Here is a 24,891-nt window from a genome sequence, read left to right as displayed (position 1 = left end):
CTTTTCACCTCAAAGGAGGACGGATAGATACTCTACTTGCTCCCAGTTGCCACTTCCAAGCCACTCCTCGGATACTACCCTTTGGTGATCTTTCATGCTTTGACATCCCCACGCTCCACACACATGCACACCAGTGGCACAGTGGAAAGACTGCTAGATGTGAAGACAGAGAACCTGGGTTCCAATCCCACCAATGCTGACTTTTAGCAAGTCACCTAACTTCTATGGAGATTGCTCATCTTTAAAAAGAGGGTCTCTGAAGGTCCCTTCTAGTTTGATATCCTATAATCCTACAAGCAGGCTGCCCACCTTATCCCCCACCCCCAACCTTCTTGCCAGTATCTACCAATTTCCAGCTCCCTGCTAGTCCATTTTCAACCATCACTCTCAGATGTTTCGATATTTGTGTTTGCATACTCTTTGACAGCTAACCTGACCACACAACTCCTTATCTTCACCTACTCAGAATTCCTTCACCACTGAACTTCAACTGCAGAGTGACTTGGCCATACTTTAGAAGTCCCTATCTTTTAGAATCCCACTATCTCTGCTACCCAGATCCCAAGACCTGGGACTTTTGTAATTCCACACTTTGAGCAAACTCTCTCCCCTGTTTCTACCTCTCCTGCTCTCTCACTACAGCTGCCCTTTGCCCTTCTCATGACTTCTGTTTCCCTTGATCCATTCCTGGCCACCCAGGTCATCTCTCTCACTCTGCCATACTCACTACCTTGAATCATATGGTCTACCATGTGACCCTCAATGGTCTCTATGATAGTCTACAAACCCTTCAGTTTGACATTTAAAGCTTTTCACAGTTTGACTCTGGCCTTTATTTCCCTTCGTGCTATTATGTTCTAGCCAAACTACCCTATTTACTACTCTCTAAACTTGGCCTTCCACTTCTTGCCTTTATGTCTTTGCATAGGCTGTCCTCCATGATGGAGAGGCATTCCCTCCTCATCCATGCCTCTTGGGACCCTTAGCTTCCTTCAATACTCAGCTTAGTTGTGTCTTCCTAAGGAATCAGACGTCTGGGCCAATGAGATTTCTAGGTGTGCTATTTTGTTGTAATATCAATGTGTGAAGGGCTCTGGGTCACTTAGGCACGGCAGTCCTGGATGATGCTGGGAAATTCCTTGCCTTTCAGCAGAATGATGAAAAATTTGTTCTATGTGCTCATGTAATTTTTGATAACCCCATTATCCATTAATGTTTTGCCTTTCACTGAATAGTCTGGAAACTTCCACAGAGTTTTCTAGGCCTTAGCAGTTCACCTTTAAAAACGTCCATTAATTTTGTAAATAGTTCTACAGATGCGCTGATCTGTACTGTCCTCTCTATCCTGCTCCTTCCATCCTTCCAGTAGTTTTTTCCCCAAGAGAATGATTAAGCATTTTATATGACCATGTTTGTCAATAAGAGAAATGTTCCTTGGGCTTGACTTAGTAGAGTGCTAATGGTCACTTCTTCCATGCTCCTCCATGAACCTTTTCCTCTTTCCCTTAGCTGCTAGAATTCCACCCCTCCTCAAATTTGCTTGTTATGTTGTATCCTCCAGGAGACTAGAGGCTCCTTGAAGACTGGAAATGTTTTTGTCCATGTATCCCCTGGCTAGCACATTTTATGTGCACAGTACATACTTAATAAATGTTGCTTCTTGTTATTGTATCACCTCAGAATCCCTTTCCTTCTACCGTTACCCGCCTTGAAATCCTCGGCCCTGGCTAACCCCAACCATGTGATTTCTCTGCTCCCCTACCAAGTCAGCAGAACTCTGATGGATGAAATTTTGAAACTGAGTTGAATTCGCTTACTTCAAATTTATGTTACCCAACCTTGGCTGGAAATCACAAGTCCTTAATAATACTTCTCTAACCTTATTGACTCAACTTTCCAATCTGTTCCAAAATTTTCCCTTCTCTCACTCCACCCACTCATTACTCCAGGCCTCGTACTTACAGAAATTTACTTAGGCTGCTGAGAACACTGAGGACACCCAATGTGAGCACCCACAACCCTTCCCTTCATTATTTCCTTAGAACTCAGCATTATCACCTAATTAGGAATCTCTACTCATTAATGCTAATCCCTCTATTTGTGCCATCGATCCTAATCCTTCCTACTTAAAAAAAAACTAATGAAAAAGCATTTATGAAGCATTTACTATGTGCCAAAACTAGCTAAATCGGGGGAAATGAATAGAAAAATTGAGAAGTTTTTGCTTTCCAGCGGCTCACACTCTAATTGGGGGAGATAGCTCATAGAAGAGTTCAGCTGTAGAGCAGATGGCAAGACCCAGAAGTCTTAAGGGTGCAGCTTCAGGGTAAATGGAAAAGAACGGCAGTGTTTGGGGTGCATTACGTCCTCCAAAACCCTGCTGCATAGAGTCATTCTCCCTTTTCTGACTACTTGCCATCTGCCTATAACATACTTAGATATCCCCAATCCATAAAAAACCTTCATTTGACCCATTTAGCTGTCATCCTATTTTCCCCTTCTCTGTCAGGGCCCCTGCTTCCTCACTCTTCACTCCTCAGGGGGCCATCTCCAGTCTTCCCAATATTGCCACTGGGCCCAGATGGCAGCGGAGGAGAAAGTGAGGCAGGTGACTTTGCACAGCACTCCCTCACTTAAATTCAATTCACTTGCAAAGTCATGGCATCACCTTCCTGGTGATGGTCCTCTTTGAGAATGAAGGACAAACAACAGCTCATTCCTCAACCCCATGCAGTCTGGCATCTGCCCTTATCCTTCTAGCAAAATGTGTTTTTTTTTCTCAAAAGTCACCAATAAGAACTCCTAATGACTAAATGAGGGCAGTTAGGTGGCACAGTGGATTAAGTGCAGGGCATGGAGTCAGGAAGACTCATCTTCCTGAGTTCAAATCTGGCCTCAGACACTTACTAGCTTTGTGACCCTGGGCAAGTCACTTTACCCTGCTTGTCTCAGTTTCCTCATCCGTAAAATGAGCTGGAGAAGGAAATGACAAACCACTCTTTGCCAAGAAAACCCCATATGGGGTCATGAAGAGTCAGAGATGACTTGAAAAATGACCGAATGACTAAATAAAACAGCCCCTTTCCCCCTTCATCATCCTCGACTTCGTTGCAGCTTTTGATGCAGGTAACCGCTCCTTCCTATTCAATACGCTGTCCTCTTTTTACTTCAAAAACATCATCTTCTCTAACATTTTCTGTCTTCTGTGCCAATTTGTCATCCTCATCCTGTGTCTTCAATGAAGGTTCTCTCCTTGAAATTCTCTTCCCTCTTTAGACTCTCTCCCTTGGCCATCTCATTCATTCTCATGGCCTCAGCTACCACGTCTAGGAAAAAGACTTCCAAATTTGTGCTCACAGGACTGGACTTCCCCCTCTAACCGCCAGAGCTACATCTCCACCTATTTAGACATTCCAACACAAACTAAACATGTCTAGAGGAAAGCTTACTACCCCGCCCCCAGGACTGTTCCTCCTGACTTCACTATTTGTTATCATCTCCCAGTCTACAATCTCAGGGCGATTTTGCCTCTTCCCCCTCCCTGCATCTAGCCCCACTCCATTCTACTCATAGTCACCACCCTATGGGCCTTCTATTACCACCTATCATAATAATTTCCCAAGAGGTTTTCTTGCCTCCAATCTCTGCAACTGGTCCTTAATGCTACTGCTAGAATATTTTTCTTATGCCTAGACTTGTAATATCTCTCTTATACTTAAAAGTCTTCAGTGGCTCCCTATTGCTTCTAAAATTAATTGAAGCTCCGCTGTGATCAGGCATCTTTCCAAACTCGTCAAATATTATTCCATTCTTCATAGTCTATACCAGAAGTATCAAACTTCTCACTCAAAACTCCTTAGTATGGTCAGAACCAGATTATATAAATGGATATTTATAAAATATATAAAAATGTAAATTTTAAAATGTAATTGGGAAATGTTTTAGAAAATAAATAAAAATATAATATCATGTTAATTTGAAGTTTTCTAAGTCAATATGTGGCCCACAAGGATCTCTTTCTATTTGAGTTTGACACCACTGGTCCACATTCTAGCCAAGGTTGATGTCTCTTCTGCCTCTGAACATACACTTTCCCTCCTCTGGACCCATGCTAATGCTGTTTCCCTAGGCCAAGAATTTCTTCCCTGCCTCTTGACACCTTTTGAATTTCTACCCACCCTTTAAAACCCAATCACCTCATGAAGCCTTCCCCAGACCCTCAGTAGGTCACAACCCTCCCCTTCAGACCTTACGTAGCACTCAGTTTTATAGCTTTCTATGAAACATGTTATATGACGTATTACAGTTACCTATGTGAGCCTTTGCCCTTCACTAGCCTGTAAATTCCAAGAGGGCAGGCACCGGGCCTCTTCTAACCTTTCAGCATACCACTTTCTCTGCCCATGGAAGGCTTCATAAATGTTTGTTCAATACATGAATACAAGTTATAGCACCCTGCCCCCATCTCCCTTGCATTTGGTGGACTAAAGTTCCACCAAATAGATGTTAATTTGTGGCAAACAAGCAAATGCCCCGAGATAGTTAGGATATTGTGGGGTGGTGGTGGTGGTGGTGGTGGGTCTCAGTCACATAACTAGTTTAGAAAAGCAAATTGAAGACACTAACCCATAATGAGGTATCCTCTGGGATGAATGTTAGTGCGGATGGCGGAGGGGAGGCGGGAGGTACGGTGGAAGGTAATTATGAGCAGGTGCTGCCATGCTGGAGGGCAGGGCTAAGTAGGGCACTGAGGTGCAATGCTCTGAACAATTAGAGGGTACTAAATTTGTCTGTGCTGGGGTTGATACAGCTGTCATTTAGGCACTCCCATTCAATGGAACGAGAGAGGGGCAACCCAGTTTTTCTGATCCCTAATAAGCGTTTTACCCCTCCTCCCTTCATCCTTCCTAGTCCCACATTTTGATAATAACCATCTCCTTTCTTCTCAGATCTAGGGCTTAATCCCACTTAAGAAGCTCAATGACCCCTTTTGCTAGCTCACATGTCACTGTGATCTGGTTCTGTGATGAAACAGGAATAAGTATTATCATCATTATTATAACTAATATTTTCAATGCTTTGTATTAATTTCCTCATATTATAAATGTGTGTATATAGCACACAATCGTATGCTATATCTAGATATGCTTATATATACGTATATACATGTTATATATGTTCATATGCAGCATCTGGTTACATGCTACATGTGTGTACATATATAAATTTAAGGAGTTTACATTCTATCATGAGAGGCAACTTATATATATGCAACCAGTTGAGAGAGAAAGAAACAGAGATAGAGACAGAATTCCTTAAGAGAAGGAATGCCTTCATTTTTCGCCTTTCTGTCTCCAGCACAATGCCTGAACACAGAGGTAGTAGGTACACAACACCTGCCGATTGATTAGTTGGTGGTTTACAGCACCCCTTCCTCACAAGAATCCTTTGAGTTGCTGTCCCCAATTACTGGAGGAGGAAATTGTGTCTCAGAGTGACTGAGTAACTTGTGCAAAATCACTCGAACCACAGGTCCGGGATTACCTTGTGCTCATCACCCAGGGAGGGTGGCAGGGGGGGCTGACACCTCATACTGACACCTCAAAGGGAATTGTGGTCCCAGCTCTGCTGCTGATTTTGCATGTGATTTTGAGTGACATATAAACAACCTCTGGTCTTTCATTTCCACATCTGTACCATGAGAAAATGGTTGGATGCAGAGACCTCTAAGCTCCCTTCCAGCTCTCCAAATGCTATACCAATTCCTCAATTCCTCTTCTTGCACCCTACACCTAATAAAGGTCTCTTTTGGCTTAGGGAGTTAGTTTCTGGACCCTTTTGCTTCTACCCACAGATGGAGTTGCTCTCAGCCTCCATTCCCTCTCTGCCTCCCACAGGAGCTGCTGACCTTGCATTTAAAAGGCTTGACATCCGAGTGCACGATCATATGGGCCTTGAGCGTCTGCTTCTGCACGAAACTCTTGAAGCACAGGTGACACTGGTAGGCTCTGATGTTGGTATGGATCAGCACATGCCTCTTCATGTTGGCCAGCAGAGTGAACTCCCTCCCGCAGATGCCACATTTGTGCTCCTTTACGCCCTGTGAGGAGGAGGCAAGGGACAGGAAAGAGAGTGGTCAATGGGCACCGCTTGCTCCTGGACTCAATAAATACATTAGATTTTCGATGATTAATGGTGGGTTCCAAATGCTATGGCATGGCATTCTCTCCCCGCCCCCCCTTTCCCTTAAAGGTCACCCTGCTAAAGGGTCAGCCGATTGTTGTCTATCTCCTTCTTCTGGGAAATCTCAGTGAGAAAGCCTATCAGAGGAAAAGAAAAGACATCGATTTTGTTGTTTTTCAGACTACACACAGTCTGACATCACTGGGATAAATAAAAATGTGGTTAATCAGCCTTTGGTAAGTCTGCTCTTCTCAGAAAAGTCTGCTGGATTGGGGTCTTTAAGAGTTCGCCAACATGAAAAAAATATAAAAACGGGACAATCTCATGCCACAGGGTGACCAGCATTCTCCTGAGCTCTCAGAAAGAATGTACAATGCCCAGAGTACTCAACACACACACACCTACCTTAAGTCTCTTCACAAGCATTTAGTTCAGTGCCCACTGTGTGCAAACATTGTGCTGGGCAGCTGGGAATACATAGGTGAGGACCTTTCAGAAGGGTGATTTGCAAGAATGGAGCAAAGCGGGAGGGTTTTGGTGTTATTCAGTCATATCTGACAGTTTGTTACCCTATTTAGGGTTTTCTTGGCAAAGATGCTGCAGTGGTTTGCCATTTCCTCCTCCAGCTTATTTGACAGATGAGGAAACTGAGGCAAATAGGGTTAAGTGTTTTGCCCAGAGTCACACAGCTAGCAAGTATCTGAGGCCAGATTTGAACTCACAAAGATGAATCTTCCTGACTTCAGCCTTTGGCACTCTATCTACTGTACCACCTAGCTGGTACTCAGGCAATCTCTAGGACAGGGTGGGGAACCTGCAACCTCGAGGCCACATATGGCTCTCTAGGTCCTCAAGTGCAGCCCTTTGACTGAATCCAAACTTCATTTCACAAAATCCCATTTGTTCTGTGAAGTTTGGATTCAGTCAAAGGACTTGAGGACCTAGAGGGCCATATGTAGCCTTGAGGTTGCAGGTTCCCCAACCCCGCCGTAGGATTTATTTATTAAGCAGCCCTAGACATGAGCTGCTAACTGTACTGGTGGAGGGAGTTCCCATCCAGGCAATTCCCCACATTAATGAAATCCCAGTTCCTTCGTGTACTGTTAGAGTACGTCAGATTGTAAACTCCTTGAGGGTGGCTTGTGGCACCTATTTCATCTCTATAGACTCCTGGGTGACCAGCCAAGTGCTTTGTAAACAATCTTCATTTAATAAATGTTTCTTCAATGAATGAATAAACCATCAACTTGACTTCTGAACTCACAACCCTCAGCCACCGTAGACAATGTGGGACATGACTCCTGAGCCCTCATAGAGACAGGCTGCCGATTTCCAAAAAAGAGTTGGCAAGGCAAGGGATCGCCCTCTGGTATTATAAAACAGTATGGAAGGAGTTGTTCATGTTTCATTGTTTTTTGAGAAGTGCTGGAATGCTTAAGTAATGATGCTCTCAACTGAGAACATTTCCTGGGATTCATAACTGGGGTTGGGCCATTAGCTAACCCCAGCTAGTCATCATTTTCAAGAAAAGGCCTTTTTAGAGAGACCTTGACCCATTATAAATCTTGGGAGCTAAAACTGGGAGGAAAGGAGCTTTAAAAAAAACAACTAAACAAACAAATTCCAGATATTTGTAAGCTCTATCAATGTAACCTCTTTGAGGGCAAAGATTTTTTTCATTTTTCTCTTTGTAGCACAGTGCCTGGCTCATAGTAGGTGCTTAATAAAAACTTATTGATTGGTTAATTGACTAGTAACTTGTAGGTTCAGTCTTGTAATAAAAGTTCATGAAAACCTACTGAAGTAGGACATGAATAATTTAACAGCTTTAAATTCCAATCTCATCTCTGCCATTTTCTTTCTATGGAGCCTGGTAGAAAGTATGTAACCAGACAGCTGGGTAGGGAATGGATAGAGCACAAGACAGAGTTCAAATCATGCCTTGGATGTTTCCTAGCTGTGTGACCCTAGGCAAACCACTTACTCTCTCTCTCCCTCAGTTTCCTCATCCATAAAATGGAGCTAGTGATAGCACCTGCCTCATGGGATTGATATGGGGGCCGAATGAGTTAACAATGCAGTTATTTGCAAATCTGAAAGTCTCATATCAATGCTTGCTGCTGCTATTACTATTATTACTACCTATGGTTGCATTTCCTCCTTACAATGGCTATGATAAGAAAATACCACTTTTCAGGATGACTAAGAGAAATAATCCACAAAAACAATTAGGGGATGGATAGATATATGTTAAAACCAAATACAGAAGCCAGCTCATCTGCAAAAAATAATGCTTACAGGACTTGGAGCTGCAAGAAAGAGAAGAAACTCAACCCTTTCCATTTTGTTAATAAAAATACATTTTTAGTAACAAATCTAATTTGGAATAAAAAAAAAGCCTCTTATTGAGTATTCAGATAATGAGTTTTAAAATTACAAAACAAATATAAGTACATTTCTGTTTTACCGGGGGGGGGGGGGGGGGGTGCTGGTGCCAGCTGGTACTGGGCTGATTATTAAATTTTCGATGTGAGCATTTAACACCTTAGAAATCATCAAACACTACAAATTAGGCTTAATTTAATGTTTTCTTGATTATCTAGGCTTAAGAAAGTGAAGAAGAAAATGCTAATAATGCAGATTAAACTTAAAAGTCTATCTAGGGTGTATAAAGATAGATATATCTATATACGTATTTTATTGTTCAGTCGTTTACAATCGTGTCTAACTCTTTGTAATCTCATTTGGGGTTTTCTTGGCAAACATACTAGAGTGGTTTGCCATTTCCTTCTCCAGCTCATTTGACACATGAGGAAACTGAGGCAAACAGGGTTAAGTGAGTTGCCCAGGGTCCCACAGCTAGTAAATGTTTGAGGCCAGATTTGAACTCAGGAAGATGAGTCTTCCTGACTCCAGGCTGGTGCTCTATTCACTGTGCTACCCATCTATCTATCTATCTATCTATCTATCTATCTATCTATCTATCTCTTCTCCATATACATTAATTTCTTTTCTCTCCATCTTTGTCTGTCTCTCTCAGAGAGTTAGTTGTTAAGCATTTACCAGGCACACTTCTGTTTTTAATTCACTCAAAGTGTTCTAAAATGTTTTGTTTTAAAATTTATTTTCATTTTTTAAACTACAATTTATAGGGAGGTAAAAGCTGAAAGGGAGCTTAAAAGATCATGTGGCCAATTCCCTTATTTTAGAGATGGAAAAAAAAAACCAACTTCTTTTCTCTGTAGTTACATCCTAAAATTACAAGAGCTCATGTTTATATAATATTTTAAGTTTGCAAAGCATTTCACGTCTGAGATTACATATGAACCCCACAACAACACTGTGGAGTAGGCACTATTATTATAATACTCATTTTGTAGATAAGAAAACTGAGGCTCACAGAAGTAGGTATAAGTGACTGGCCCAGGGTCACCCACCTGGGGTCTGAAGCAAGATTTAAACCCAGATCTTCCTGCATTTGCTGAGAATGGTGCAGTAGAAAGAGGATTGCAAGTTGGAGTCTGAAAACCTTGGTTTTTCAAGCCAGGCTTTGCTATTTTGGACTTCCCTGTGTGACCTTGGACAAATCACTTCCCCCTGCTGGGCTTGTCTTCTTGTCTGTAAAATGAGGAGGTTGGGCTAGATTTGTAGCCACCATCTCTTCTACCTCTAAATGCTACGACAATCTGAGCTTCTCCTTTTGTAAGTGGGCTCCTTTCTGCCTCTGGAACTTAACATGTGTTGAGTATTAAGACCTGATCAGAAAGTCAGGTTCAGGCCTCTTTCCAGCAAGGCAGTGTCATGGGCCCTGGGCATGCCACTGTGAGCCCTAGTGACCCACTAGATCATTCTGGCACCAGGAAGGACAGTAACCCTAAATGCCCATCTCAGAGGTATGTATCATTGCTTTTTTTTAGAATTAACAAAAAAAATTTGATTTTTGGTTCTGTGAAATGTGGTTCTGAAATGAAAATCACATGTGAACCTACCTACTCCAGTATACACAATTCTGAAAAAAGCCCTAGGGAATAAAGGAGATGTTTGTGTGCTCGCAGGCCCTGGATGATTGTTTGAGTGGAAGCCTTCAGAGACTGCCAGGGGCTAGAGAGAGAGATCTGGGGACACCTGATGCAGGTGCACAGAAAAGTAATTGTTATTCTATTCAAAAATTCTGTTCATTTAAATGCATTTTGATTCCTAAATCCAATAAGATTTTTACTATAGGTATATGGGACCATTTGTCCCATTTGGCCTTCTTTTGTTCCCTCCTTCCCCTGCTCCCAGAAACCTTGAACCCTTTTTAAAATGAATGTCAGAAACTCCCCATCAACTCCTTTTCAAGCTGTTTTAGATCTCCTGAAATGAGCTATTTACCTCCTCTGTCTCTTAGTCTTAATTTAGGTCCTTTGTCTCAGGTTCCTGCATTTGGCAAGGCCCTGTCTCCCTGGAGGATATCCACAGGTGCCTTTTGTTAATATAGGGCAGAAACCGCTTATACAAAACTCACAAAACTTCTGGGTCCTTGAGGACCCAGAAAAGAAGCTAGATTTTGTGCAGTCCTTTTAAATGCAACCCATTCTAACAGGGCAAAAATTTTATCTTGGTCAGGCTAGGGCTTCCCTTGATCTTTTAGCATTAAAGGATCTTTTTAAACTCAGGCTTACGAGACAAGCCTGCCATCAAAAAAGCCAGCTGAGGTCAAAGAGGTGGGAGGAGGTTGGACTCCCCTCCCCAGAGCTCAAAACACACCAAAGCCACCTCAATTCAGATTAGGTTTCAGGCCCACCACTTAGCTCAGTTCAACCCAAATCAATTTAGAATTTGGGGCCAAACTCAATTATGGTGGCAATCATTTCAGTGCCTGGGTTTAATGTAGTTTTGGACTGTGAGTCTGAGGGCAAGAAAGACAAAACCAAAACAACAGACTGAGAAAAAAGGTTCTCAAACATATTCTACACACTGAAACCTCCAAGTGACCTGGGTGAGTAGACATCTTGGGCAAGTCACTTCACCCTGTTTGCCTCAGTTTCCTCAAATGAGTTGGAGAAGGAAATGGCAAACCACTCCTGAATCTCTGCCAAGAAAACCCCAAATGGGATCACAGACAGTCAGAGAAGACTGAACAAGAACAAAGGGAGAAAGAGGGCTCAGTGGTCAGTTGCTCCTCTGCCCTTATCTCAAGCTCCCAAAATTTAAAATATAAAAAAAATCTGGACTTGGCTCCCAGGCCAAGGTTTGACTAGCCTTTGTACAATGTTGCAGTATGTCACCCACCTCTTGACAGGGACTAGGATCCAAGGCACAGAAAAAAAATCAAAAAACACCAGGTTTTTTTTGGACCTGGACTAAGCAGGAATTTGTCCTAACGACTATGAATATTTGTTTTACTTTTAAAAATAAGGTGAAATGGGAGAAGAAAACACATTTTTGTTCCTTGAAAAGACCATTTTGGGCAGGGAGGCCTTCTTTTGCCCAAGTCTTCCCCAGCTCCCTGCTCTGTCTTGCTTACCTTGTGGGTAAGGGAATGCTGCTTGAGGTGATGGGGCTGCACAAACTCCATGCCGCACTCGGAGCAGATGTAGGGCCGGATGTCCTGGTGCTTCATCATGTGGTTCTGGAGCTGGCTCGGGTACTGGAAGGTCTTGTCACACTCGGTGCAATTGTACTGGATGGGGCCCCGGTGGGTGGTGAGGTGCCTCTTCAGCTGGGCCAGGGTGGGGAAATCCAGGCCACACTCCACACAGATGTTCTCCCTCCCGCTCTCATGCTTAGACTCGTGGGCCTTGAGCTCGCTGGGGTAGGCGAAGCCACGGCCACAGATCCTACAGTTGTAAGGCTTCACGTCGCTGTGCTGCATCATGTGCCGCTTCAGGTGGCTGGTCTGTGTGAAGGCCTTGTGGCAGACCTGGCACTTGTGAGGCCGGGTGCCCTGGTGGGTCAGCATGTGGGTGTGCAGGTGGCTGAGCTGCTTGAAAAGCTTCCCGCAGCGGGTACACGCGTGGGGCTTGATGCCGCTGTGGCCCAGGATGTGAGTGACCAGGTTGTACTTGGAGGTATAGGACTTCTCACACATGGGGCACTGCCAGCGCTTCTGTTCTCCGCCCACGTCCACATAGTAGCTGTCGTCGATCTGGATGTTGACATCCACCCTCTCCACCTTCTGCTTGCTTTCCTCGCTGTCCTGCCTCTCTGCTTTCTGGGGCACTGGTGGTTGGGTTGGATGTTTGGGCTGGAAGGAATGCCGGCTGTAGGGGAAACCTGGGGAAGGCATGAAGAAAGGGAACACCAGGCCCGGGTGGACTTTGGGGTAGTAGGGGTAAGGTGTAGGTAGGAATGGTGGGGGAGGAGGGTGGGGCCACATGGTGCTGGGTTTGATGGGCTCTTGTTTGATGGGTTTGGCCCCCAAGTGTTCTAGGGTACGGTAGAACTGAAAACCGATGTTACAGAGGTCAATCATCTGGGCGTCATACTTGGGGGGTGGGGGCTGCTGGAAGAGCAAAGGTAGGCCAGGAGAGCTGTGGCTTTTGTCCTTGTCAGGTTGGTGGGAAGTTGTGGCATCAGCTGGAGGGTGGTTATAGGGCATTTTGGTGGGCATGCTCTTCCGTTTCCGAGACCCACCTCCTTCTAAGATTCCTGGGAATCCATCCAGCTCTCCTGAAGGAGGTTCGTACCGAAACTGGGCAAAGGGCCCCCTGAACTCTTCTGTGAAGGGTTGTCTCTGGTGAGATTTCATCCTTGGGGCTCCCAACTGTAGGCAATGGGGGAAAGGCGGAGCTCTCTTCACACCCATGTTGAAACACACATCTTCATCTTTGATCCTCCTTGACTCGTTCTGCATTGTTGGTGGCTTCCTTCAAAAGGAAAAAAAAGTTAGTTGAAAACTCTTCACCTTCAGGTCTCAGGTGGGTGAGCTCAGCGCTGATTTATAGAGAGTAATACTTGCTTAATATTGACCTTAATTTCTCTTTCCCAGGGCCATTTATGATACCACTTAACTTTCCCCATGCAAACAAGGTCAGCAGAGTTACAGAGCATTGGAATTATACCCTGGAACCAGAATTCTAAATCTCCTTCAAGTCCAGGGTGAAAACTGACATTCTCTAGAGTTCCTTAAATCAAATCTTCGAATATTTATTAAGCATCTACTATGCTAACTGTGCTAGGCATGTTTCTTTGGTGGATGCACCTACATCACTGCATTTTGGGGGTAAATCACATTAAATGCTCCGATTCTATAATAACCATTTGTGTAATTTATAAGTAACAAGCCCCAAGCCAAAGTCAGGTAAGGCTTGGCATAATAAGGATTAACTCGTTCCTATAGGACTTTAAGGTTTGCAAAGCATTCTTGTGACAGGTTTGCTCGGGAGGGCTACTGCTCAACCACCCCTGCCTTCCATCCAAAACACGCACTTCCATTTTCCTCAACCAAGAAAGGTGTGAGTCCCAGTAAATACATTGAATATGAATGGGAGGTAGGGGGATTCTCAGAGATCTCAGCCAAGAGCATGGAAATGTTTCCTCTTCCAAACACTGAGTCTCTTTCTCACTTTAACCTATTTATCGGCCAGTGAGGAACAACCTCTTCAAGTCACATGACTAATTCACCACATTCCCAATGTTAGTGAAGCTGCTGACTGTGTTCTCTATGCTGTTCCAGCTGCAGCTGGGTTTGGGTTGCGATGGGTCCATTCCTGGCAACTAAATTCTGCCACTGGTTCAGTATGGCAGTGTCAAATTCAAATGGAAACAGGGCCCACTCTTAAATCATACTTACGGATCCATGTGAGCTCATATTGACTTCAAAAACCACATATTAACATTGTCTATGTTCTACTGTATTTTTACTCATTTTTGTTAAATATTTCCCAGTTAGATTTTAATTTGGTTTGGGCCTTTTGTGTTTGGCACCTTATATTTAATACATGTTGCTGAATGAATAACAATAGCTAATATTTACATAGCATTTACTATGTGCCAGGCACTTTGCTGTTTGCTTTACAAATATTTATTTTATTTGATCCTCACAACAACCCTGGGAGGTAGGTGCAGTGATTATCCTTACTTTACAGTTGAAGAAACTGAGGTAAACAGAAATTAGGTGATTTGCCCAGCAGTCACACAGCCAGTTAGTATCTGAGGTTGGGTTTGAACTTAGGTCTTCCTGATTCCATGCCCAGCGCTCTATCCAACAGGCCACCTAGCTGCCCCTACTTGAACGATGTAATCGAGACATGAATGGAGTCAGTCTGGCCTTGTATTCCTCCTAGGCCTGAGATTTAATGGAGACAAAGGATCCTGTTTATTTGGTGGGACTAGGCTAGGTCCCTAAGGCCAGCTAGATGGCACAATGGATAGAGTACTGGCCCTGGAATCAGGATGACTCATCTTCCTGCGTTCAAATCTGGCCTCAGACACTTACTAGCTGTGTGACCCTGGGCAAGTCCCTTACCCCTGTTTGCCTCAGTTTCCTCATCTGTAAAATGAGCTGGAGAAGGAAATGGCAAACCACTCCAGTATCTTTGCCAAGAAAACCCCAAAGCTGGTCACAAAGAGTTGGACTGAAATGACTGAACAACAAAAGATAGATTCCTAGACGACCTTAGAGCCCAGAGCCAGGATCCCCTATACTGTGACTCAAATGTAGGTTTGCATAAAATGGGTGATTTGCAAGGATCAGGAAGGCTAACTTCGTGCTGTAGGCTTGCTATGGTTCTTGGTTAAATAAATAGTGTTTATCTCCGCTCTAGGCAGGCTTTGAAAGCACACTGATTATCCCTCATTAGTACATAAGTGTCCTAATGAGATGTTTGTGGGTTTTTGGTACAATGAAAGCTAATTTCCTTAACTATAAAGTGGGGGGCGTGCGAGTTGGAATGAAACACACACATACACACACTCGTACTCACACACAACAGCCCAACTGCTAACAATTCAAGTCTTTCAACATGTGAGAACAATTGGGAATTTCTTAAAGCCTCTGAAATAAAATCGGGAGAAGATTAAATTTAAAAAAAGGATAGATATTTTCCATTTACTGCCTGTGCTCTTTAGGCAAGTTCCTTCTGAGCCTTAGTTTCCTCGGCAATAAAAAAGAAATAATGATATTTTTGCAATTGACCTTGCCGGGTTGCAAGGATAAAATGAGACATTGCAGCTGAAAACTTTGCCCATACTACTCGAGGCTGAAGAGATTATATTATTGGTATGATTTGTCATTATGGCTATTATTAAGATGCAACCTGACTTAAGGAGAATCGGAAAGACCTGGACTTCATTCACCATACCTGGCTGTGGGACCTTGGGTAAGTCACTTAATTTTCCACTGTCCCAGGCCATGTATTGACTACAAGTTTCAAGACAGTTGTGGATCTGCTGAATAGGGAGAGAGAGATTCCTTAGGCTGCTCAAAATGCATGAAATCTTGGGTCTAGAATTTCCCCAAATTATGTAATGTTATTCCTGTATTTGACCTTTTAATTTTCCCTTTGGGAGTTGGGAAACCGCACTGGCTTGTCTTCCTGGGAAGTTGGAACTTAGAGATGGAAGAAGGGCATTGCAGAAATAGTCCTGCCAGGAATACTCAGGAATCCCATTTCCTGCCTTCCTTCCCTTTTCCAAAACATCTCTGGTTTATATAGTGCTTTATACATTTTACATGTACTATCACAATAGCCCTATGGAATACACAGGGCAGTTATTTTTATTACTCCTGTTTTGCAAATATGGAAACTGAGGCTCAAGGAGGTTAAAAACTTGCCTAAGGGAAGGAAAATTAGAACTTGGACCCATGCTTTTCTAGGTCTTCCGACTTCAAGTGCAGCATTCTTTCCACTACAGAGTGTTAATTTCCCAACATTCTTAGTAGAATATTTCATCTGCTCCCACTGTTAATGGTGAGATTAGCATGAACATTAAATAGATCGCAGGGAAGGTAGAACAGAGATGACTGGGGGGACTGGCCTTCCCCTCTTCTTCCTCCCTCATGCCTTTTTCTCTCTGCAACTGCCTAGCACCTGGTCCAGCTGACTTGGATGAGATGGGATTCATCAATGCTAGTCTTTCCAATGAGATGAAGAACTATGAGGCTTTGCCTTCTGCTCTGTGTGTCCTAGGTCCTCTCAGCCTTATCATCCGTCCTAAATTTATACCTCACAACATATCCTCCAACACTGACAACCGACCTACTGGTGTAGTCTAAGGACCCCTAGGGCTTAGCACCTGATGTTCCGCTGCACCTGCAGGTTTTCTGGGCTTTTCCATTAGTGCTGCCGCTGAATTTTCTTTCCTGTGTTGTCTCCTCTAATTAAAATGCAAGCTTCTCGAGAGCAGGGATTGTCGCCCTTTTTCTATTTGGCTGCCAAGTGATTAACACAGTGCCTGGCACATAGTAGTGACTGTCTAATTGGCTACTGATGACAGTGACACTCAACTTTCTTGAATGAATAAAAAAGCATTTGATACAAAGACAAAAATGAAACAATCTCGGCCCTCAAGCATCCTACATTTTTTAAAAATAATAAATGTTGATGTGGATTCTTGGGCTGATAGCCCCAAGCAAGACGCAAAATATCTTGTTTCAATTCCCCCCACTTTCTACCAATCTATGTAGTCCCCTAGAACTAAATGAAATGGGAAATGGGGTATTGCGTGAAGAACAGCAAGAACACCAGTTTGACTGGACTGAAGAGTGTAGGAAGGTTGGAAAGGTAGTTTTGAGCCAGTTGCAGAAGGCTAGTGACTGACATAATGACTGAGGCCCAGACTTTGTATATGGAGATTTTTCAAGGCAAAATTTTTTCAATTTTTCAATTTCTCTTGGTCATTTGACCAATTTTCAACCTTGCTTGGCGAGTTTTTATTTCTTCTAGGGCCAAGAAGGCAAGGATCTACTTTCAAGGTCTGAAAGCATCAGTAAAAACTATTAATCTTCAAATTGGACCAGATGCATTATACTGCGACGAGGGGAACAAAAGAACTTTTTATGCTGGAGCTTTATTCAGGTTGGTGAGAAAAGTCACCACCTTTCTGAGTCTCAAGTTTTCTTATATGTAACCCAGATAAATGCTATTCTCACAAGGCTGTTGTGTAGTATGTTAGAAATATGAGCTATAAATTATTTTCAGCTATCTATTGTAGATCATTTTTTTTTTCAGATAAGCCTATGTGCAATTGGGTAGAAGAGCCCTGCTAAATTTCAGAGAAAATCTCCTTTCTACACTAACCATGTCTTTTTTCGAATATTTGCACAGAGGACCTTTTCCTCTGTTACTTTATCAGCAGATTCATTTTAATTATGTTAAGGAATTCAGTGGAAAGTGTTAGGAAGGATCTCTTCTATCTGTTTGCAAATTGGTGTTTTTTCTCAAATGGGTCATAGGCAGTGAGGAGGTGAAATTGATAGCACTCTGGACCAAGAGTCCAAAAGCTGAGTTCAATTGTAGCCTCATATGCTTACTGACTGTGTGACTCTGGGCAAGTCACTTAACTGCTGCCTGACTCAGTTTCCTTATCTGTAAAATGGAGGTCACAATAATAGCACCTACTTTCCAGGGTTGTTGTGAGGATAAAATGAGATATTTGTAAAAATACTTTGTGAACCTTAAAGTGCTACATAAATGTGAGATATTATAATAAATCTGCTTCTTAGTCTGTTTTTTTAAAGAAATCATTAAAAGTGTATCAGTGCCTTAAAAAAGCAAAGGTGGCTGATATCTTTATCCCACATAATATATCTTACATGGGAACCACAGTTACAAAATTAGAAAGGAATGTCTGATACTCTATTTACACCGAAGGTATTTATAAAAAAAATTAAAAATTAGATTTTTTTTTTGTCTAGAAAACAATTTGCTAGCTTTAAGATAAACAAGTGATCTAGCAGCTCCCCAGTCTCAAAACCATTGAGATCCATCCACCAGGACCTGTAAGGTATGAAATCTCATTTTGCATAAAAGATTTGGCGTACTTTCCATCTATCTTTCAAGAGGTTAAAAGGAATAGGATCCTTTTGGCTCTTTGTACCCATGACAGGATAACTCAAGCATAGTTGCTGACAGTTATTAATATCCCTGTCCTCGAACACAGTTGGAAGGTGTGGATACATGGTGCTAAAGAAAGAAAAGGCCTGGCAGAGTTATGCAGACCCCATGTCCCACTCCCTGCCAAGCCAGCAGGAAGGCACTCTTTTTTTTTTCTTTTTTAAGAACTGCTTATTTTCTTATTTTGGATCCTTTGTGATTTTTTTTTTTGCTTGGGGTCCTAGAATTTTAATTGGATCCTAGGAAACCCAATGCAGAATTCTTCTGACTCCAAATTTGAGACTTGTTATTTGCCCTTTGGTCAAATTAGGACAGAGTGGAGCCAGTGAAGAATTCAGCTTCCTTGATCCAGTGAGAAACTGAGTAATGGAGATCCCTTCACAAAAAGTGCTCTTCAGAGATAGGCCTGGCTGCCATCAGAGAATACCAGTTTGTTCCAGCTGGGGCAGCCATGTGGCCTTTTTGTGTTGGGCAATAGTGAATTCCAGAGGAAGCTGAGCTGGTGGATCACTTGAGCTCAGTATCCAGACCAATATGGTGAATCACCCTGGGAGTGTGGACCTACCCGGCTGCCTAAGGAGGAATTAACTGGCCTAGAAATGAAACACACTAAAACTCAATCAGTTGTGGCACCAGACTCGTGAGTGTCCACTGTGGTTCCATCCTGGGCAAGAGAAAAGTCTAAATTTAAAAACATAACAAAACAAAACAAAGGCTTCATGCTTCCAACTAAGGGAAGCCTGTTGTGGACTTTCATATCAAAGGCATAGTTCCTAGCCCCCTCACCCACATACAATTCATAGTGATCTCTTAGCCTTTATAACCCTTGCCCCAACTCACTGCAGGTTCCTTGAGAACAAAGTGCCAATGTGAGATCCTTGCGAATGCCACCCAGCTCAGGCACTGACAGGCAAAACTGCTGGACAATTTTCATAAATTTCATAATAAATATAAATTCAGAATAAATTTCACAGAGATAAGTCTATCAAACAGATGATGCCCTGCTGACTCTGCTGGGGTTCCATCAAATCAAGAGGTATGGAATTTGCCAAGTGGCACCAAGAGGAGGAAGAAGAAGGAAGAAACACAAAACTTTAGAACAACTTTGGATCTTTGGGGTGTGTGAATGGCTGTAGAGGTCTGAGGATCATAGGACCATGGGTTTTGAGTTGGAAGGGAACCTAGGGGCCATCTAATTGAACCTCTTCATGAAGAAATTGGGGTCCAGAGAAATTAAATGATTTGCTCAAAGTCAGACAGGGAACTGCAATGTTCATTGAAACGTATCCTGTGCTTTTGGGAGCAGCGTGTGTGTGTGTGTGTGTGTGTGTGTGTGTGTGATCTGTCCCAACAGTCTTATCCCATTCCCAGTGGGTCTTCCATTTGCTACCTGACACACATTGGTTGTTAAGGACAATCTCCATCCTTGGTTCTCTCTTAACCCTTTGCTTTATATCTTTGTTCTACACTTTATATGTATTAATATGTGTGATGGTTACCTCAGTGTGGGGTATATGTATGTATGTATGTGTGTGTGTGTGTGTGTGTGTGTGTGTATTCCCCCTAATTATTGGTTAACTACAAGAAGGCAGGGACAGTATCTCACAATAATACAGTTCTTATGGTCTGCTCACCATTTTCCTTATAACAGTTTCACAAAGGGTTATAGTCATTTGACATATCGAGAAACTGAGGAACAGAAAGGAGACTTGCCCCATGGCATACATATAGGAAGTGGTAAAACCAGAAATCAGGCTCAAAATCTGCTGTTTTCTAACCATCACTACACAATTTCTCCCCATCTTGAGGTCATCTCCCCCCAGCACAGTGCTCTGAACACGATGGGCACTTAACAGATATCTGTTGCCTGGTGCCTATGGCACTTTGGATCACATATCCCCAAGGACCTGATCTCTCCTCTCTTCCATGTAACCTCTCCACTTGACCTGTGTAACTTGCCCAAAAAGCTGGGAGGAAACACAAAAGTGAGAGTGAAACTGCTTTCTCCTTAGGCTTTAGTAATTCCTTTTGTAGAATTGTGATGGGTAAAGCACAGGATGCTGGCTCAACAATGAAAGGGTCAGTACAGAAGGCAAGTTGACTATTGGGTCACACCCAGGTCAATAGTCTGGGCGAATGAATGCTGAATCAGAAGAGGAACTTAGAGTCACATGTGTGGGATTACATCTGGAAATGAGGTCATGTCCAGGGGTCACCAACCTTCCATGGCTTTGCTATGGAACGGGGAAGAAGGGAACAAGCATTTATTAAGCACCTACTATGTGCCAGGCACTGCATTAATCACTTTATAAAGACTATCTCCTCTGATCCTACCTCTTGAGAAATGTGCCATTATTATCCCTATTTTAGAGGTAAGGAAATTAAGACAGACTGAGGTAAAGGGACTTACCCAAAGTGACACAGTTAATAAGTATCTGAGGCTGGATTTGAACTTCTCAAATTCTAATGGGAGAGAAAGCATGCAAATAACTATATGCATACAAAATATGTACAGTATAAATGGAAGGCAAAATCAGAGAGAAAGAACATTGGACAGGGAATCCAAAGTCCTGAGTTCTAGTCCTGACTAAGCCACTAATTTGGTGTGTGATTAATTCTGGGCAAGTCACTTCACTTTTGGGGGCCTCAGTTTCATCCTTTGTCAAGTGAAAGGGTTGGGCCAGTTGATGTCTAAAGTAGAAATGACACAGTAGATAGAGCACAGGACAGAATCAGGAAGACCTGAGTTCAAATCCTATCTCAGACACTAATTGTGTGGCCCTGGGCAAATCACTTAACCTCTCCTAGTTTCAAATCCTTATCTGTAAAAAGAGATAACAGCAGTACCTACCTCACAGGGTTGTCCTCAGGACCAAATGAGTTAACATAGGTAAAGTGCCATATGAACACTAGCTTATTGTTATTTTCAGTTCTAAAGTCCTAAATACTCTATTTAGAAACCTTCTGCCTTCATCCAAGGACCATCTTTTATTGGGTGGAGCCTTTTCTCATCTCCCTCTCACTGTTTCGTGTTTAGACTAGATGGTCTGTGGGGTCCATCCAAGCACCAGGTCTATGATCCAACAGTCCATAGTGACATATGATTGAGTGACACATTTTCCAGAAAATAGAAGATTGGAAAGCCTTCAGGTTAGATAGAGAATGATGCGTGTAAACAAAGGGAGGGGAATCACACAGAGGGCCAGCCAACAGGAAGGAGAGAATTCTATTGCTTCTGAAAGAAAAATACTTCTAATGATGCCCTTTCATTGGGGATTCACCTACTGCACCAAAATGTAAATGCTCCCCAAATAAATTTGCTGGTATTTTGTGGTTATTATTTGAATCCAGGGTCATTCTGGGAAATGCTATTAGAAAAACCACAATGAGTCAGCAAGCTAGGAGCAGGTTTATTTGCCTCCACTAATGCTGCTGATTTCTGTTCTGCCTGAAATCCAAGAGAGAACATATTACTCATTCTTTGAGTCCTCTCCACAGGAGAATGTGGGCATTCCTTTAATGCCTCAATTCAATCTTAGGACAAAAAGGGGAAAAATAATTTTTTTTAAATTATTTCTTCTCAATTACATGTAAAAACATTTAAAAATTTTTGAGTTCTGAATTCCTTCTCTCCCTCCTTCCTTGAAAAGACAAGCAATTTGATATAGATTATACATGTGTAGTCATGCAAAATATATTTCCATATTTGCCATATTGCAAAAGAAACAGACCCCCCAAAAAAAACCCAAGAAGAAAAATTTTTTTAAAGTGTGCTTTGATCTGCATTCAGGCTCTACCAGTTCTTTCTCTGGAGTTGGACAGCACTGGAAAAATACATTTTCTAGAATTATACTAAATGAGTTTGTCACTGCTCTCTCCCTCCTCTCTCTCTCTTTCCTTCCTCCTTTCCTTCTGTCTTTCCTTTGTGAGCTAGGGAAGTGGTGGCGGCTTGGTTAGACCTGGCTCATCACTGCCCACAAGCAGGATGTCCCTCTCTTAAGGAAGAGATGCAAAGAGGTCTTAAAAGGTGGGCTAAGAGGTGAAACAAAAGCACTAGAAAAAAAAATACCCTAGGAGGGGCAGTTCCAGAGAGGAGGCTCAACTGGGGGAGTGAGGAAGAGAAAGAGACTGAAGGACCAAGAGGTCAGAACTCAGTTTGGGGAAAGCGCTCTAGCTGCAAGGTCCTATAGTGTGCTTGCTTGGTTTTTCCTGCATTTATGTAAACTGCTGCTCACCCTTTAGCCTCTGCATCAAGGGAACTTTCCCATGGGTCCAGGAAGTCATTCTCATTCTTATATAAAAACATTGCTGGGTCTCTTCCTACCTGAAAGCATCTGCCAAGTGATGCTTAGCCTCATCAGGCCCTAGGGCAAGGGACAGAGAAGGACCTTAGGCCTTGGCAGGGGAATATATAGAGACCTCAAGGAACTAAGCCATTTGTCCTGAATAATTGAATATTGCAGAGGCAAGAAGACAAGTAGAGATCCTGGGTTGTGAATAGGTAACTCCCTCTCAAGGCTCTTTTAATCCATCAGCCCACAGTCTTGGTTCTGATTTAATTCCCAGACTGGACTTCTTCCTTTCCATTACAAATGAGCTCCCTTTGTTAACTGTGCCTGGTTAGGTGCCCTGGATCACAGAGATCATTGTTCCCAACCTTTTCCAGTCTGTCCCCACCCACCCACCCCCTCCAAGTTTCCTCATCTGTAAAATGAGGGGATTAGATGAGACACTTCTAAGATCCTTTCTACCTCTAAATCCTTGCTCCTCTGATCCTGGAGGGAAGAGGAAGGTCACTGGAGTTTGTTGATTGAAAAAAAGGTTTCTGCAAACCTTCTTGTACACCCAATCAATATGAAAGAAAATGATTTCTAGGGTTTGATCAATCAGTCAACAAGCATTTATTAAGCCCTTACTACATACTAGGCATTTTGCAATGCATTGGACACACAAAGCAGCTAGGTGGTTCAGTGGATAGAACACTGGGCTTGGAATCAGGAAGATTCATCTTTATGAGCTCAAATCTAGCCTCAGACACTTACTAGCTGTGTGACCCTGAACAACTCACTTAACTTTATTTCCTCATCTGTAAAATGAGTTGGAGAAGGAAATGGCAAACTACTCTAGTATCTTTGCCAAGAAAAACCCAAATGGGGTCAAGAAGAGTCGGACATGGCTGAGCAACAACAAACTTGCCTGGCTCCTCTATGTTATGTTATATTAGACTTCATTTTACATTCACTAGCTACTGTTATCTCTTCAGGTGATTACGGTTTGCCTCACTAAATAGATTATAAACTCCTTGAAAGAAGGATCTCATACATCTTTGGTCTCCCTTCCCTCACCAACAACATGTAACACAGTGCTTTGTACATAATTCGTACCCAGGGAAAGTTGATTGATTGACAAGTACCATGTTCAGGGTAGATTTGGGCCACTGAACTCAACCAGTATTTGGATGTCCCCTGGAGGGCTCCTCTACTCATCTGGGGCCCATGCCAACCTGACTTTACACGATCTGCCTGCCAGTCTATTCCCAGGGTGCTAAGTAGGTTATTATGTCAAGCTATTGCTCTAAAAGCCTTGGCCTCAGATGCATGGCATTAGTATGGGGGTTTGGGGTCAGTATGACACACTCCTGTGGCCTGAATTGAGAGGACTGCTCACTTCCATGAAATGGTGGGGATGTGGAAATGAAGGCAGGTTAGATTCAAAGATACGAAGAGTCCTAAAAATGCCCGGGGTGGCATGGGATGTATGATGGGACAGATAACACAAAAGGGGCTGATCGTTTTACTGTGATTCCAGGGCATTCAGCAACATTTCAGGTGGGCTAAGATGGGTAAGAGAGCTAAGGATGGCAAGGAATAAAAGGAGGGTCAAAAAAGAGACTGGTTGAGGTGGATGGTACAATGATAACTGACACCAGATGATAACTGGAACAGCTGCTCTATTCTTCTGTGTCTGTTTCTCTACAAGGAAGAATGACCTTTATACTAGAAATAAAGAACAAAAAAGCCTGACAGGGAGATGACTCTTGAGATGACTAAGAAGATAGTAAGTCTGTAAATCAAATCAGCTGACTCAGGAGAAAGAACTACTCCATACACATAAATGTAAATGGGCTGCACAAATATTCTCTGCCTGCTTCCCGTCAACTCTGATGTGGGAGCTTTGGGGGAACAATTCCAGCTGTGCATGACCACAGCTTGCCATAAAACGATAAGAGTCCTTCATAACCCAGAATAACTGATGGCTTAGTACATGTACTAGAACCTCTGTCTCTCTTGACTTCTGGGTGTGAAGCTTGAGGATTATTTCTAGCTGTGTCCCTGCAGGCCCTCTTCTCCTATCCAACTTTCATGTGGCTGTGAACACATGTCCACCTCTACTTCTGCATTTATTTTTTTCCTGATCCTCCATAAAAGATCACAGAGGTGGGGAACCTGCAGCCTTGAGATCACATGTGGCCTTTTGGGTCCTTGGGTGCAGCCTTTTGACTGAGTTCAAGTTTTACAGAACAAATCTTTTTATTGAGAGGATTTGTACTGTCAAGTTTGGATTCAGTCAAAGGGCCACACTTGAGGACCTAGAGGACCACATGTGATCTTGAGGATGCAGGTTCCCCATCTAGGAGCTCAGAAGAATGGTTTCCCAAAACTAGATT

The 24,891-nt window shown here is 42.8% G+C and overlaps 1 protein-coding gene across 1 annotated transcript in view; it reads right to left on the bottom strand.

The window, feature by feature from the left end:
- The window catches only part of ZNF366 (zinc finger protein 366), a 114,301-nt gene that overhangs the window by 27,999 nt on the left and 61,411 nt on the right, over positions 1–24,891 (bottom strand). Inside the window, exons 2-3 of the mRNA XM_036741370.1 lie at positions 11,693–13,034; positions 5,909–6,100 (exon numbers count right to left, since the gene is read on the bottom strand). Coding sequence (XP_036597265.1) covers positions 5,909–6,100; positions 11,693–13,021 — 1,521 coding nt within the window. The 5' untranslated portion in view covers positions 13,022–13,034. The remainder of the gene's footprint in view (positions 1–5,908; positions 6,101–11,692; positions 13,035–24,891) is intronic.

The sequence above is a fragment of the Trichosurus vulpecula genome, chromosome 1 (genome assembly GCF_011100635.1).
Source record: "Trichosurus vulpecula isolate mTriVul1 chromosome 1, mTriVul1.pri, whole genome shotgun sequence".
In the NCBI taxonomy this organism is placed as follows: Eukaryota; Metazoa; Chordata; class Mammalia; order Diprotodontia; family Phalangeridae; genus Trichosurus; species Trichosurus vulpecula.
This window is presented reverse-complemented; position numbering and strand designations above follow the sequence as displayed.